Here is a 14,869-nt window from a genome sequence, read left to right as displayed (position 1 = left end):
TGTAAAAATTTTCATTTGTGCTGCTTTGTTTTTTTAGATATTAAAATTATATTTTTAGGTAATTCTGAGCTCCACATGCTCCAAATTCATCCAAAAAAAAGTCAAAAGTTGTTCGATCTATATAATTCAATGCTGAATGGTCAGATTTAAAACGTAAACATTTTCTATAATGTGACATTTGCGGAGGAAAAAAAAAGGAACTAAAACTGTATTTATACAATAAAATATGAACAATTAAAAGTAAAACTAATTAGAGCAAAACTGATTTTGAAAATCAACTGGTGAACTATAATAACTGCTCAGTACTCTAGGGGGCGATATAGTTTCCTTCGAATGTCTGTTCTATTAAACCAGGTACGTTGTAATCCAGGTAACTAGATAAAAGACGCAACGAGATAAATTAACTTTGAACTCTTGCTCCATTTTTGACCGTGCATGAGTACTTGCATTGAGTTATGAATTGCGACAACATATAAAGCTAAGCTTGCATAGTTATAAGCTTCTCCCTTCACGTAACTGTGTATTCGAGCGCGAGACTTACTTGCTTGAATTTGTTGGGGTCCCCAAAACATTCATGTTCTACGACATCCACCTGTAAAATAAAGGAAGAATACAGGGTCATTGACACCAAACTTCACTGCAAGAAATGAAACAAATGGCACGGCAATTACAGTAAATCCCAGTATTTTGTGCTATAATATCTCCCTGAACTTCACACAGGGTGCGTCTGACCTCTATGAATTGTCCAGCAATGCACCAATGACTCTTAATTTGAATAATTTGAGGTTGGTTAAGACCTGCATCATCACTTTGGCCTCTTTAAATTGTCACAAATTGCCAGCTTACTTACTTAATCTCTCGCTAAACACCAAGCTATTTTTGTTTTCCACGTCTCCACTTCTCTCTTTCAAAGGCCTTTCCATTGTTTCTTTCTTTCTCTGTCCTGGCCGCTGTGAATAATTCATCTCTGTGTGACTCTTGAGGCACATGACTCCTTTGAAGAACGGTAAATGTATCAAACAGAGCATGAACCGACTGTCTCCATCCTGTCTGCAATTGGCTCAGCTCTTGAACAATAAATACGTCATTATAAACAAACAAGTCATTCCAAACAAATGGAGGTTAAAAAAACATTTTCTAATCACTCCAACTCAACTTTAAACTATCCAGTTTTCTTAATTTGAGTAGAACAGTGCGTTTTCCAGCATTTTACAATTTTAAGTCCCCATGATATCAAAACTGAAGTTTTTTAGTGTGATTATGTTCGCCTTAAGGTTGTCTAACCTTAAGTGTGCTCCAAAACAATGACACAATTCGAATTTAGAAGATACAAGCGTTTAAAACTTACAGTCTCTCACTTCCACCAATATGGATCAATGATTTTGATGACATCATGGTGCACTTCAGCTTCTCATCAGATTCTGTCCAATCAAATGATCTCTAGAATCTGAAGCTCCGCCCCCTACATTATAAACAGACGCTGAAGCTGCGGCTGAAATCGGTCACTTGTTCACACATTTACTGCTTTCTACATGGTGAATTGCATATAGTGCACTATATAGGGGATAGGGAACGATTGAGATGATAAGAAATATGCTTTTCATTGGGGCGAATGAAGTCTGGTTTCACGTTAGTGTCACGTGAACCGCCGCAGCTCCGGTCCAGAGACACGATATCACAGACCGGATCATATGATCAAGTCGGCGCTGACCACAAAATATATTGGACCCAATTTAATTCTGCAAAGAATGCTGTATTTTAAAGCAATATGAAGGAGATTAGGAGGAAATATGTTAGAGATTAGAAGGAAACTGTGGCTTTATCGAGCCTGACTCGACTCGACAAATTGCTATTGGCTATTTAAAAAAGGGGAGGGGCTGTTCATTATGTCCCGCCATCTCTTGCTGTTTCCGTGGAAATTACATCAACACATTGAATAATGCTGTGTGTTTCAAGCCACTTCAGTGGGACTTTAAAAGCCTCGGAATTGACCGTTCGCAAAGACCCGCCCCCCTTAGTTACTGTCGCTATGTCCGACAAGCTACGCCGCTCTCACGCCACACCATGTCCTCACGCAGTGAAAAATACATTGCGGAGCAGAGAGGACACTGACAACACGCTGACAGACAGGACAGAGCAGGTTACTTTTCAGTTACTTTTGTAATTAAACATTAAACAAAGTCTCACCTTTCAAATTTGGTCATTTTTTTAAAGAAATTTAAACGGTAAATACCGTTTTGTGGCTCTTTAATGGGTCGTGTCAGATCCCTGTAGAGCCTCAGTTAAAGCTCCTCGTGAACCGATCATCTCTTCCTTCTAGTTCATTTATAGCATCAAATAAACATGAATGAACATCAGAAGGAATGTTGTTTTAACCGCGGAAAGGCGTCAGTACGCTTTTCAAGTTCAAATCCTCCAATGTTAATCTACTAACTCTCCTGACTGCTTTGTCGGACAAAATAGCGGATGGCGAAGTATGATTGGTCGGATCACCGGTCAATCAAGCTCCCTGCGAAGGGTCAATTTAGAGTTGGAACTACCAAAATTTCTGTTTTAAAATACATCATACCATCTACATTATTTAAACTAATCAAATCTAAAAACTGATGAATTAAAGAATTACTAATCATTTTCAAAACATTTGAACAAATGTCGTATCAAGAACGTTTTCTCATCTCATTGTGAGAACTTGCATAAAATACTATTAATAACATCAAAACGACATTCCAATAACATTTTAGGAACATTAAAAAACATGTTTACAACATAGCCTTTACTGTTACAGTCTTCCTACACTGTAAAACTTTTTAAAAGTTGTAAATAAAACAACGATTATTGTAGTATGTTTTACTCAAATCATGTTTAATACTTGCCATTTCTTTGTAATTATCTGTGACATTTACAAGCAATTACTTTATCAAATGTGTCGAACGCCTCACTAAGCCTGTTTTAACACAGTGCTAGGGGTGTGATGAACCGCAGTGTTGTTTTGGTTGTATCTGCTCTGCTGTCCCGTAAAGATGCTGGACCAGACAACAGCAGGCTGGCAGCCCAGCCTGAAACAAGACCTGCCTCTCCTGCCATTTTTCAAACACCTAATTAATTACACACTCTGAGGCTTTACACACAAACAAACTCCCCGGCTCGGCACTTAAAGGGATTTTTCACCGCTGGAAAGATGAATGTGTATTTAAATTGGGTCATTTATGTAGTAGAAATGTGAAGTTATTTTAGAAGTTGGCCTTCTAGACTGAGAAAACCCAGAAAAAGCACGGTCATACCGGGTTTCTACTGATACAAAGCTTAATGCTAATCGGTGAAGTATCCCTTTAACTGCAGATTCTGGATCACGGAGGAACCTTTGCGTGTGTGTGTGTGTGTGTGTGTGTGTGTGTGTGTGTGTGTGTGTGTGTTTATAATAAAATGCATTTCAAATCTATAGAGAAAAAAAAAGTATATCCACCCTAAATAAAAGATAATATATAATTCATATATATATGTATAATTCACACACTGACCTCAATAAATAACAAACATCATCAGCTGAGTTGATGTGGACTATAGACTAAAGGAGACGTGATACGAAAAGCACGTACACTCAATCATAACAGTATATGCCCATCATAGATGTACAGTATAACCATAAGTCACTTTCAGAATGAGATGAGGATCAACATAAAAGGACTTTGAACTCGTGTTCCTGGAGTCAACCTGCTTTTAAAATCCTTGGGGAAGGTGTGTCAGAGGTACAGGAGACAGTCTGACGGATGACAAGAGCTGTGAATTACTGAATGAAGTGATCATTTCCTCATCCATGACCTGGCTTCAACATGTCATCTCATTTTATTGTTGTGTTTGGAATGTCATACGATACTACTATTTCTCCAGTGTGCAGAAATGCCAATTTTCTGCATGCATGTAATACCTGGAAGATCTACATTTGCCAAAACGTGCAGTACACAACCAGAGCGGTAATGTATCCCGCAATGCATTTCCAGTGCAATGAATGAACCAAAAGCAAAATCATCAAAATCAATTTACAGAAAATTGGAATGATATGTACGTATATAAGTCAGTTTCATTTTCAAATTCAATTATTTTAGGAAGGTGACAATATGCAATGTAATGAGGTCATGTGACAATGCAGCAGTTTGAAAAGTTTACTATGGTACACTAGCTGCTGTTTTGCATGCTATTTTTAAAAACATCAGACACCATGCAGTACACAATGCACAAGAAGTACAGTAGTGTTAGATTTCAACCACAGACACAGTCTGCAGAACCTGCACAACAACAGGTTCCTGGAGGAACATCTTTGTTGATCCCAGAACAACATTACAATCAACCAATCAGATTTGATGGACAAGTTTACAGTTTATGTCAAGTTTAGGCTTACAACCAGAATTGGGTCGTTCTATATCAGTGTCATTCACCATCATTTCTCTCTGATTTTAGGGATAAGTTATGGGTAGGGTTAGGTTTAGGGGTAGGGATGGTTAGGACTTCATTTTCAGACAGGAATGCCGTTTCAGGATCAACAATATGTTGACTCAGGAATGCGTCTAACTCATGACGTGAAAAATCATGCAAAATCATGACGTGTGACATAGTCTAGTCTTAGTTTGTGATGCTGATGCTCTCCATCAAAATAATGTGTGTGTGTGTGTGTGTGTGTGTGTGTGTGTGTGTGTGTGTGTGTGTGTGTGTGTGTTGTCCCCATATGAAGGTTTAATCTGACAAAATCCACCTTTTTGTGGTCCTCATTAAAAAAATAAACGATTTATAAAAGTGAGTAACTCCCAGATTTTTCCCTAAAAATGCTCAATTGTCTTTCACAGGAACACTGTAAATCAGTGGTTCTCAACTGGTTTGGCCATGGGACCCACATTTCCACGTGGTCACATTGAGCCTCGACCCAAATTTGTAGGAATTTGAACCAAGCAAATATATTTCTCAAAAACATTTCATACACACACAAGACCGTCTCTCTTTACTTAACATACTCATAAATTGTACAAATATCACTAACACTGATGAATAAACAATACAAGGGAAGGCTGTTAAATAAACTATTTTTTGTTAATAGTTAATTGTACTTTAAAATTAAAGCATCAACTACAGAATCTGTCAAAAAAAACAAAAAAACATTTTTGATAATGTCAAAACTATCATTGTGAATAATGTTCCATTTAAATTTCCGAACCACGCATTTGTGGAAACCTTTTTCCTTGAGTTAAAATAGTAGTTAATGCAATTCCTTATTAATCTTTCAACAAATACTTAATGAACTTGCTGAGAAAGGTTTACAAATGTTATTTTGGTTGAACAACCTGTATAACTTTCAAGTTTAAAATAAAAAATGTTTAGCAGCTGCATTACTTAAGCTAACTCAAAAAAATTGCAGTGGAGAATTTGAGTTATTTATGTTTAAAACCTTTATACGATAAAATCAATAAAGGCCTATGGTATGTCCTTATTTGTTATTTAGATAGCTATTCAAACGTGTGTGTGTGTGTGTGTGTGTGTGTGTGTGTGTGTGTGTGTGTGTGTGTGTGTGTGTGTGTGTGTGTGTGTGTGTGTGTGTGTAAATGAGTGCTATTGTGAGACAGATTGCAATCCTCTGGTTTTATTGCAGCACTTCTCAAAGACACAGCTGAGCATCCAGAGCTTGTAATCAGTGGTGTATCTCTTATCGTGTTGTTTTATTCATTGGCTGTAATTTGGATGATATCTAGTATCACTGGGATTGTTCAGAGAAAACAAAACTGAATCTATGAGCCCAAACATTTAAAAGAGTAGCCTACCACGAAACTGTCCAGTTACGGTATGTTGTTTGTCAACATTAAACATTTACTTGAACAGCAATAAAACGAGAAGTGTATGTTACCAGCAAAAGGATTCAGCAATGCGCTTCACATTTTAGCTTCACTTTCCAATGCTTTAGTTCCTATTCAAAAACAAATAAAAGCAAATTAGCATTCCTTTTTTTTACATATTAAACTGATAATCACTGAAATGCCATTTTCCCCATTTGGTCGGTATTCAGAGATATTTGTGTGTGAAGAGCCTCAAACTATCACTCATCAAATGTTCTCACTGTCATCCACACACACACAAATCAAATACAGTGCAAACAATGGTTTACTTCCAATATACACTTTGATTTATTTTCCAATCATCTTGTGTCAATAAATGCCAGCTACTGTCGATTGTTGCTTTACGATTGAAAGCAATGTCCATCATAGTCCATTACCCGTCCATTCAACTCAAAGAGAAAGAACTAGACAAACACACACACACTACAACAGATCACTTAAGCCAGACAATAAACCGCCTGCTTTGACCAATCAGAGCCTTCGGTATGACACTCAACAGGCTACTTAGAGTCACACACACTATCAGTTGAGTCCCTTTGCAATGATCTGAAAGCTGTTACATCAGTGAAATCCTGAACTTTAAGCAAAGTGAAAAACAAAGGCAACACACATATGTAAGCTCTGAGCATAAGCATTTGACTATGTAAAGATTCTATCAGTTTCATACAAACACATAACGCGTGTTTAGCTGATACCTCACGGAAGATTTTTACACCTGTACATCCGTCGAACACAATAGCGTGCTATAAAGGGCTCAGATCGATATGAAACCATAAAGTGCTGGTGTGATTCCCGTATGAATCCCATAACCCCCTGGATTTTCTACAGGTATAAGCATGATAAAAACTCACTACATAAATAACAGGGAACGTTCTCAGAACTTTAGCTAACATTCCGGCAAGGTTCTCTTAAAGTTATGAACGTTAACTTTAACATTCATTCAAAGTTATGTGGTCTATAATAATGTTCTCAAAAAGTTAGCGCAAAAACATGATCTCTAGGCTACATCGTTCATGGAATCTTTTCTTTCAAATGTTGCTATTTCAGAATGTACAGACAACATTCAAACGTATCAACCCCATAATGTTTGCAAAATGGAATGATCTCTTAACGTTCGCATATCCAATAAAAACTTTTTTAAAAGGGTTGGTTGAATATGATTTCACTTTTCTAACTTTAGTTAGTGTGTAATGTTGCTGTTTGAGCATAAACAACTGCAAAGTTACAACGCTCAAAGTTCAAAGCAAAGGGAGATATTTGCTTTTAAAGAAATTGCTTTTTAAGGACTAACAAGCGGCTGATAGCGACTTCACGACATTCCTCCCGGGTTAGTGACATCACTCAAATTTACATAAACCCCGCCCCCTGAACACGATTTATAGATTATCATGACAGAATATGCAAATCAATGACTAGAAGATAACTACAAATGTTGTCTACATGTTGTCACTTCTTCTTGAGTCTCTCCATCTTTATCTGACTCCGGTTTGAAAATGTTCAGTGCATGTGTGTGTGAGGTAAAAGGACAAGAGCTGTTGTAGCTCCACCCACTATGCCGGGAGCAGCCGCTCATTTGCATTTAAAGGGACAGACACAAAACGGTGTGTTTTTGCTCACCCTCAAAAAGTGACAACTTTAACATGCTATATAAAAATATCTGTGGGGTATTTTGAGCTAAAACTTTACATACACACCAGCCATTTAAAACATTTTTTTTTAAAAAACTATAAATATTATCTACACATCGTTTATGGAACCTTTTTTTTCTAAAAGGTTTATAGTAACATTTTTAAATGTCACTGCTTGTATTAGAATGTTCAGAGAACATTCAAAAGTAACAATTCCATAGCGGAATGTTGCCTTAATGTTCGCAGAACCAAGAATAAAGCATCAAATCTTTAGAACGTTCTGAGAACACTCAAAAATTACATTTCCATAACTTAAGGGGGACGTTAGCAAAATGTTAGAACATATTTTTGATAGCTGGGTACAAGACGATGCGTTTCACATTCATCCTATTTAAGGCGTTGTCACTAAAAATTATAAAGTTTTTTTTTTTTTGAAAGCTAAGCTATTATTGTTGCCATTCTAAACAAAGAAACAGTCTACTCTGCATGCAGTGTGACTAGTCACTGCAGGGAATCTTATTCACAGCAACAAAAAATACCACTTTGAATAAAAAAGCTAAATGGTGAGGAAAAACTCAGAATCACCTTCTGACTAGTCAAGTCAAGTCATCTTCATTTATATAGCGCATTTAACAATGTAGATTGTTTCAAAGCATCTTTACAGAGATAAACGTATAATTTAAGGTCATGCCTTCACAGCTGTTGCTTCCACCATATTATCAGACAAGCTTTTGCTCTATTATTATGCAAAAATAATATATATAAAAAATGGAAATCCTGCACTCTACTCAAGCTTGCATCAAAAATATATTTCAATGAGCAACATTTCAGTCAAATCTGTGGAAGGTCTGTATGTTTTGGTGTTTAGAAAAATTATTTTACAAAAAAACAAACAGTTTCTGGTCCCCCTTGACTTCCATAGTTCTGTATGAAAAAAATACAATGGAAGTCAATGGGGACTATAAACTGTTTGTTTACCGACATCCTTCAAAATATTGATTCTTCTTTTGTGTCCAACAGAAGAAAGAATCTATAACAGGTTTAGAACAACTCAAAGGGTTAGTAAATGATGACCGGATTTAAATTTTTGGGTGAACTATCCCTTTAAATCGTGTTCGGGTTGACATAAAAAGGGGTCATGCAAAAACGCACCGCACTCTTTGACTCGCGTCCTGTGGTATTTGACACACCTGAACGGATGAATGGACTGGCATTTTGAGGCCGCTCCAAAATAATTTCTCTATTTAAGGCCGCGTCACACACCTCCACCACTCCTGAACTAGTTTATAACCCTAAGCGCTCATTGTTGGTTCCACCCACTCCACCTTTCATTTGGGTTTTAGCTTTGTTTGTCCAGGCTGCTTTGTTTAATGACCACAGTTTGCGTTTGCTGATCCGCATTTCTCCAGATGTATTGTCCTGTAATCAGGAAATGATTGCTTTAAGTTCAAAACACATTAACAGATTATGCGATTGTATCGACGTTATTAACAATTGCAGAAGACGGCCGAACAAGTTTCACGGTTGATTTAAGCTTCATATTTTCACATCTCATGAAGTTTTAAGCCAAAACAAGTGACTGAACCGTGTCCATTCAGAAACCTGATCTGATGCTAATCTATCACTGCATCAGAGTCCAGTTCCCTGGATCCGCTACACACCGCAAAACCTGCCAGGAGAAAATTACATTTACATTACAATCCAAAGTTGCTCTTTCATAGTTCAAGAGACTTAAATGAGAGTTTTAAGCATCTAATTTTCCTCCCAAAATGTTTAGTACAGTTTAAAACATGGTTGAGATCTCTCGAGACACACGTGAGATCTTCTCCAACTCTAGACATGAAATAAAACTCTCCATTTGACTCTTAAAAAGCAACTGAGAGCAATCTTAATCCAGGACTTTAAAAGTGTGTCATTATCGAGAATATCAGCGTTTACGGTCAGTGTGTGTGTGTGACGTGTCAACAACGAGCAAAGTCTAGAGGTCTTGAAAAGACATTCGTGATAATAAATTAAAGAGGATATTGTCAGCAAGTCTTGAATTGAAATTGTTCATTTTTTAATAGTAAAGAAACAGTCATTTCACAACAGTTATTATATTTGTACTCAAAAGTCAAAAATTCTCCCAATCAGGAGTCTCGCTGTGGTGGTGTCACGGTTCACCGGCTGTTCACCACAATGACGTTTCCATGCATGATAAACAAACATCAGCGTTTACAGCCCAAAGGAATCTGTGGGGATTTGGAAACGTGTGCAAAAATCAGGCTCTCGACAGACACATCTTCATTAAAAAAAAAAAACAACGTCTGCCAAGAACAACATGACAAGTTTACTATCGGTCGACAACAACGTTGTGCACGAGTAAGATATATTTTTAAATCTAATTCAATTCCTGAATTTGAACTCTTAAAAATATAGGTTCTGTACTGCCATCTATGGTTCCTTTAAAGCCCTTAGAAAAAAAGAGGTTTATTCAAGTGTGCTATTGGTATACTTTTTTTAAACTAAAAAACTAAGAAAGAATGCTTTAAGTCAGAAATATAGGCCTGCTTAAAATTACAAAAAAATTTTTTAGTTTTAAGTTAAAATTAACTTAAAATTAAAATTAAGTACTTGACTTATGCTGACAGAAAAGTATATTTGTCCTATACTTGTACTCAATCTTTTGATTTAAATATACTTAAAAGTACAATTAAGTATGCTTGGCTTAGTTGTGTTTACTCTTTAGATTAAGTCGCCTATTTAAGAAATATTTTCACATAGTTTTACTCATAAAAGTATTTTAAATCTTATAAACTTAAATTGTTCCAATTATTGATTTATAAAGGAACCAAATATGTTGCTAATGCTTAGTATGTGAATTTTTGTGTAGGATAGTCCTCTGGTAGTATAATTGACTTTAAATCTACTTAAAGCAAAGGTATATTTCAAGTATAAAAAATAGTAAACTATAAGTAGGCTATGTCATGTTCACTTGAAAAAACGTACAACTATACTTGCAGCATAAAACTACTAAACTAGTGGTTTACTGAGAGTATACTTCAAAAAATTGCTACAACTTAGTAAACTATCAGTATACCTATAATTTCACTATATGCAGTTGCAGTACAAATGAGTACAAAAGTTGTGCACTCCAAGTTTACTACTGTTATACTTAAAGTATGCTTTTATACACTAAAAAGTGGGCAAATTTAGTCCCAAGTTGTATTGAAATAGTACACTTACTAGTGCATTGATATTAGTATACTAACTACATAACGTATACCTAAAAATATACTTAAACTTTACTTAAGTAGCCTATACTTAATACATTAAATTGAAGTATACTTGTTTCGTTTTTTTGTAAGGGGAATCTTTAACATCCATGGAAACTTCTTATTCTACTAAATGTTCTTTATAGTGGAAAAATGTTCTTTTGATTATTAAAATGCTAATAAAAAAAAATGGTTATTTTAGGAACTGTTCACTGAACGGTTCTTCTGGAAACCAAAAATGGTTCTTATATGGCATCTCTGTGAGAACTTGGAACCATTTTTTGGGGGTTAAATTCATTTAAATTAATAGAATTTAAGGCAGCAGAATTCAAACAGAATGAAACTAAAGGAAATAAGTGTAGTTTTGTGGTGCTTAATTGTTTAGAGAGTATTTACAGTAACTACATATCAGGAAATGGGCAAAATGAGTCACAATTAATGATGCAATTATGTGTTTGTGTGTAAGTAAGAAAATCCCTGTTGTATGACTGTGCTAAACTTCTCTGAATTCCAATACACTAAATTCATCTTCCTGTCATGCCACTTGAAATCCTGTGGGCAAATTATTGTGATCAATTCAATGCAAATCAATTCAATTCAAATTCCTACTTGAGAACTGAAAGGCGCTTTCTAACTCTAAATTGTGCTTAACTTGATCGACGGTCAGTGAAACATGCATGAAAACCAGACCAGCACGCACAAACACACAGAACTGTCACATCTGAACCTGCGAATATCTTAATGACCACCTCGGTTTCCAAGCAAATGTGCAACAACAAAACCACCCACGATCAGAAAGAGTCACTGCCGTCTTTTGACAGGGAACATGATATGTCATTTAGTTTGCTTTTACTTAGGTGACCGAGCAAAAACAATCTGCCTCTAATGGGAGCGTCTTCGGTTCGGATGCTCTATTGTGCATTGTTAGGCATCATCGGTTCAGTACATGGTAGAGGTGTACAAATTACACATCTTCCTTACTTCCTTACTGAAAGTACAGATACTAGCCTACTGGTCAACTATTACTCGGTTATAAAAGTTGTAAAGACCGATTTTTACTTAAGTACAATTACAAGTACAGAAGTACTCGTTTTTAAAAGTACTTAAGTATCAAAACTAAAAAGTAAATGTCAATGCATTGTTTTATTATTGTTGCATTGTTGTATGTAATACTTACAGTACCATATGCCTCTGAATCTATGCCTGCCTGCCTACCCTCATATCAATATCAAATGCATTTCTAGAACACAGCTCCAGTGGGATTGAATGTAAGATTGAATAAGTGCACTCAATAACGTCCACAATGGTTTTGGACACCCAGATGGCTGTTCCCTCAAATATTGGCCTATTTAAAGTTTTTGGGCTTTTAGTATGAATATGTTAGCCTTACTGTTATCTATAAGTTAGTGTGCTCCAAAACAATTACAAAATTCGCATTTAGAAGACCAAAGCCAACGTTGAAAATGTCATCAGATTGACGTTAATCTCCAACGTTGGACAGACGTTGTATTGTGGTTGAAAATGAAAATAATTTGTCTTTCAAATGTAGTGAAGTTAAAGTAGAAAGTGTCCAGAAAAAAATAATACTAAAAGTAAAGTACAGATACTCAAAAAGTGTACTTAAGTCTTCAAGTAAATGTACTTTGTGACTGTCCAGCTCTGGTATATGTATTCATCGATGTGGGAGGAATTACAGCGACTAATCAATTAAACTGTCTGAGCCCAGGCCTGAATAAACCAGAGGTCTGTGCGAGCTTTAAAAGCCATAAACAAAAACGTCAAGCACCCATGACCATTAAGCTCACCTTTATTGACTTCGGTAAATGATGTAATGCCTCCTCAAACAGATGTGCAAGCGGAGAAATTGTCAGCAGGACCTTTACCCTGCAGGGGTGAATTGGCATTATAATGTGAATCGTGAGCAAAAAGCCTGAGTGCCAACTAAAGGCTTTTATTCCCCACCTGTAATGATGATGATGGGTTTTCTGTGAATGATAAGTGTGTTTGTCTCGTATTGTGATCGTCGGGTAGCAGAAGGATAGACCAGAGTAACAACAGGGACGTTTGTGTCGCTTGTTTGCCAGCTTGATGCCAGATGGAAAGGTGAAAGTTTAGATTTGTGATTGATGGAGGACTCTCACTCGGGTCATTGCTGTTGTTTGAAAATGTGGTCACGTCTGCCTGGAACTGATCCTGGTTTGAAAACGTTTTCCAAAAGGAATATATAAACAAAACAACACTTGACATATCTGATTATCAATACTAGTTGATTGTCAGTCAACTAGTAAAACAACATGCAGTATAAGTTGCAAAGCCAGACAAATATGGAAAGTGTTATATGACCGATTCTTGAGTACTAGTGTAACGGAGGCAAGCTAAGAGATGTGAGTGTAAAACTCACTTCCTGGCAAGACCCCCGGTTCGAATCCCGCTCGGAGCAGGTCCAGTACCGGATGCATTTGGTGCCGTGACCCAGATGGGAGTGAGGTTTAAGGGGGTGAGTGTAACAGAGGTAAGCTAGTAAGAGCTGAGTGTGTAAACACTCCTCTGGCCTCAAGTGATGAACTAAAGACTGTGTCCTTGTCCCCCTCCCACGCCGGAGACCCCGGTTCAAATCCCGCTCGGAGCGGGTCGAGTACGACTGGTTGCGCTAGGATGTTACGCTCTTAAAAATAAAGGTTTGAGGGTTTTTGCAGCAATAGAAGAAACATTTCTGGTTCCCCAAAGAACCTTACAGTGAACATTCTTTACAAATAAAAAATCTTAGGGCCAGATTTACTAAACATGGCAAATTGACGTGAGAGCACAATTCCATAAAAGCGCTAATGGGAGTGTAAAGTTCTGAGCGTGATCCACTGATGACGTGCAAATTAAAGAAGACAGACACAGCCAGATCATTTCCATAATGACCAACTCAAACAGAGAATCTACTATAGGAGCAGCGCCAATTATCGTCTGGTTTAAGACATGTTTTTTTGGGGTCGGTAAATAATGGCGCAAACGCAAAATACCAGTAAATTGACTAGCGCAAACCTTAGTAAATCACCTTGCATGATTCATTTAAATACCCTCCTACCAAAAATGTTGCATATGCAAGGGAAACTCCAACAAATGCATATGCAATAAGGGCAGCCACAAAAATAACCCCGTCCACGCCTTTTCAGTGCTAATTTTTCACTGCGTGCCTTTAGTAAATACAGACACTAGTTTTTTTTTTTTTACGGCAAAAGAGGGTTTGCGCTGGTGCAAGCTGTTAGCAAATCTGGCCCTTAGTGTGATGAACATTTTCAAAATCTTAAGGTCCTTTTCCTAAAGAACCTTTTGAGGAATGGAAAGATTCCACATCAGTTCACATGATTGCACGCAATAAATGAATGAATTGAGACCACAGGATGGTTTCAGACTGATTTTTAGCTCCATCTATTGAATTGTCACCACAGACGGGCTAAAGAAATGGTGCAACCATTTGGCATGCAAGGACCTGCATTATGTTTTGAATAATACTCTTGAATCAGTAATGAAAGTTCACCATAATACAAACCCAATGTCACTGCTTATCTTTAATAAACCACACCTAGACATTAAAAATGCATGACATACACTCTATTTATAAAGCCAAAATATAAATGTTGACAAAGTCTCAGACGCATTTTAAGTCCTTTAAAGTCTTCACTAGCACCAATGACCAAAAGCACTCAAAGAACATTTGCACTTATTTGCGTTGCGTTCATATATTTGTACAGAAACGCAAATAAGAGCGCTTTACAAGCGCGCGACGCTTATAACGGGAGCATTCGGGTTCAGACGAGTCGCGTCGCGTCGTTCTCAGTCAGTGGTGACGGTGGGTTAATAAAGATGATAAAGATAAAGCTCTTACTTACCCTTTCAGCTGAGAGAATCTAAGATCCCGTTCTTCAGTTCGCCGATAATTCCTCCCGTTTCCAAAACTCCTGAGGTAAACTCTTCTTCAAGACTCCATCTCAATCTGTTTACTCACAGAAGTGAACTTTGCTCCAAACACGATGCGAACTGGGTAGCCAAGGCGACCTTGCTGATACAGACAGAAATGTAAAAACAAAATATAAAAGTGAGGACAAAAGGCTAGAACGAT

The 14,869-nt window shown here is 36.9% G+C and overlaps 1 protein-coding gene across 2 annotated transcripts in view; it reads right to left on the bottom strand.

The window, feature by feature from the left end:
- eps8l2 (EPS8 signaling adaptor L2) overlaps positions 1-14,869 on the bottom strand; it is a 44,607-nt gene that overhangs the window by 29,662 nt on the left and 76 nt on the right. The window contains exons 1-2 of one of the 2 annotated variants that reach the window (XM_079602785.1): positions 14,640-14,869; positions 542-592 (exon numbers count right to left, since the gene is read on the bottom strand). The exon at positions 14,640-14,869 is cut by the window's right edge and continues 76 nt beyond it. In XM_079602785.1, coding sequence (XP_079458911.1) covers positions 542-576 — 35 coding nt within the window. In that variant the 5' untranslated portion in view covers positions 577-592; positions 14,640-14,869. The remainder of the gene's footprint in view (positions 1-541; positions 593-14,639) is intronic. The other variant, XM_079602786.1, reaches the window with a different exon arrangement.

Source organism: Phoxinus phoxinus (assembly GCF_949152265.1).
Source record: "Phoxinus phoxinus genome assembly, chromosome: 25".
NCBI classification, from domain to species: Eukaryota; Metazoa; Chordata; class Actinopteri; order Cypriniformes; family Leuciscidae; genus Phoxinus; species Phoxinus phoxinus.
This window is presented reverse-complemented; position numbering and strand designations above follow the sequence as displayed.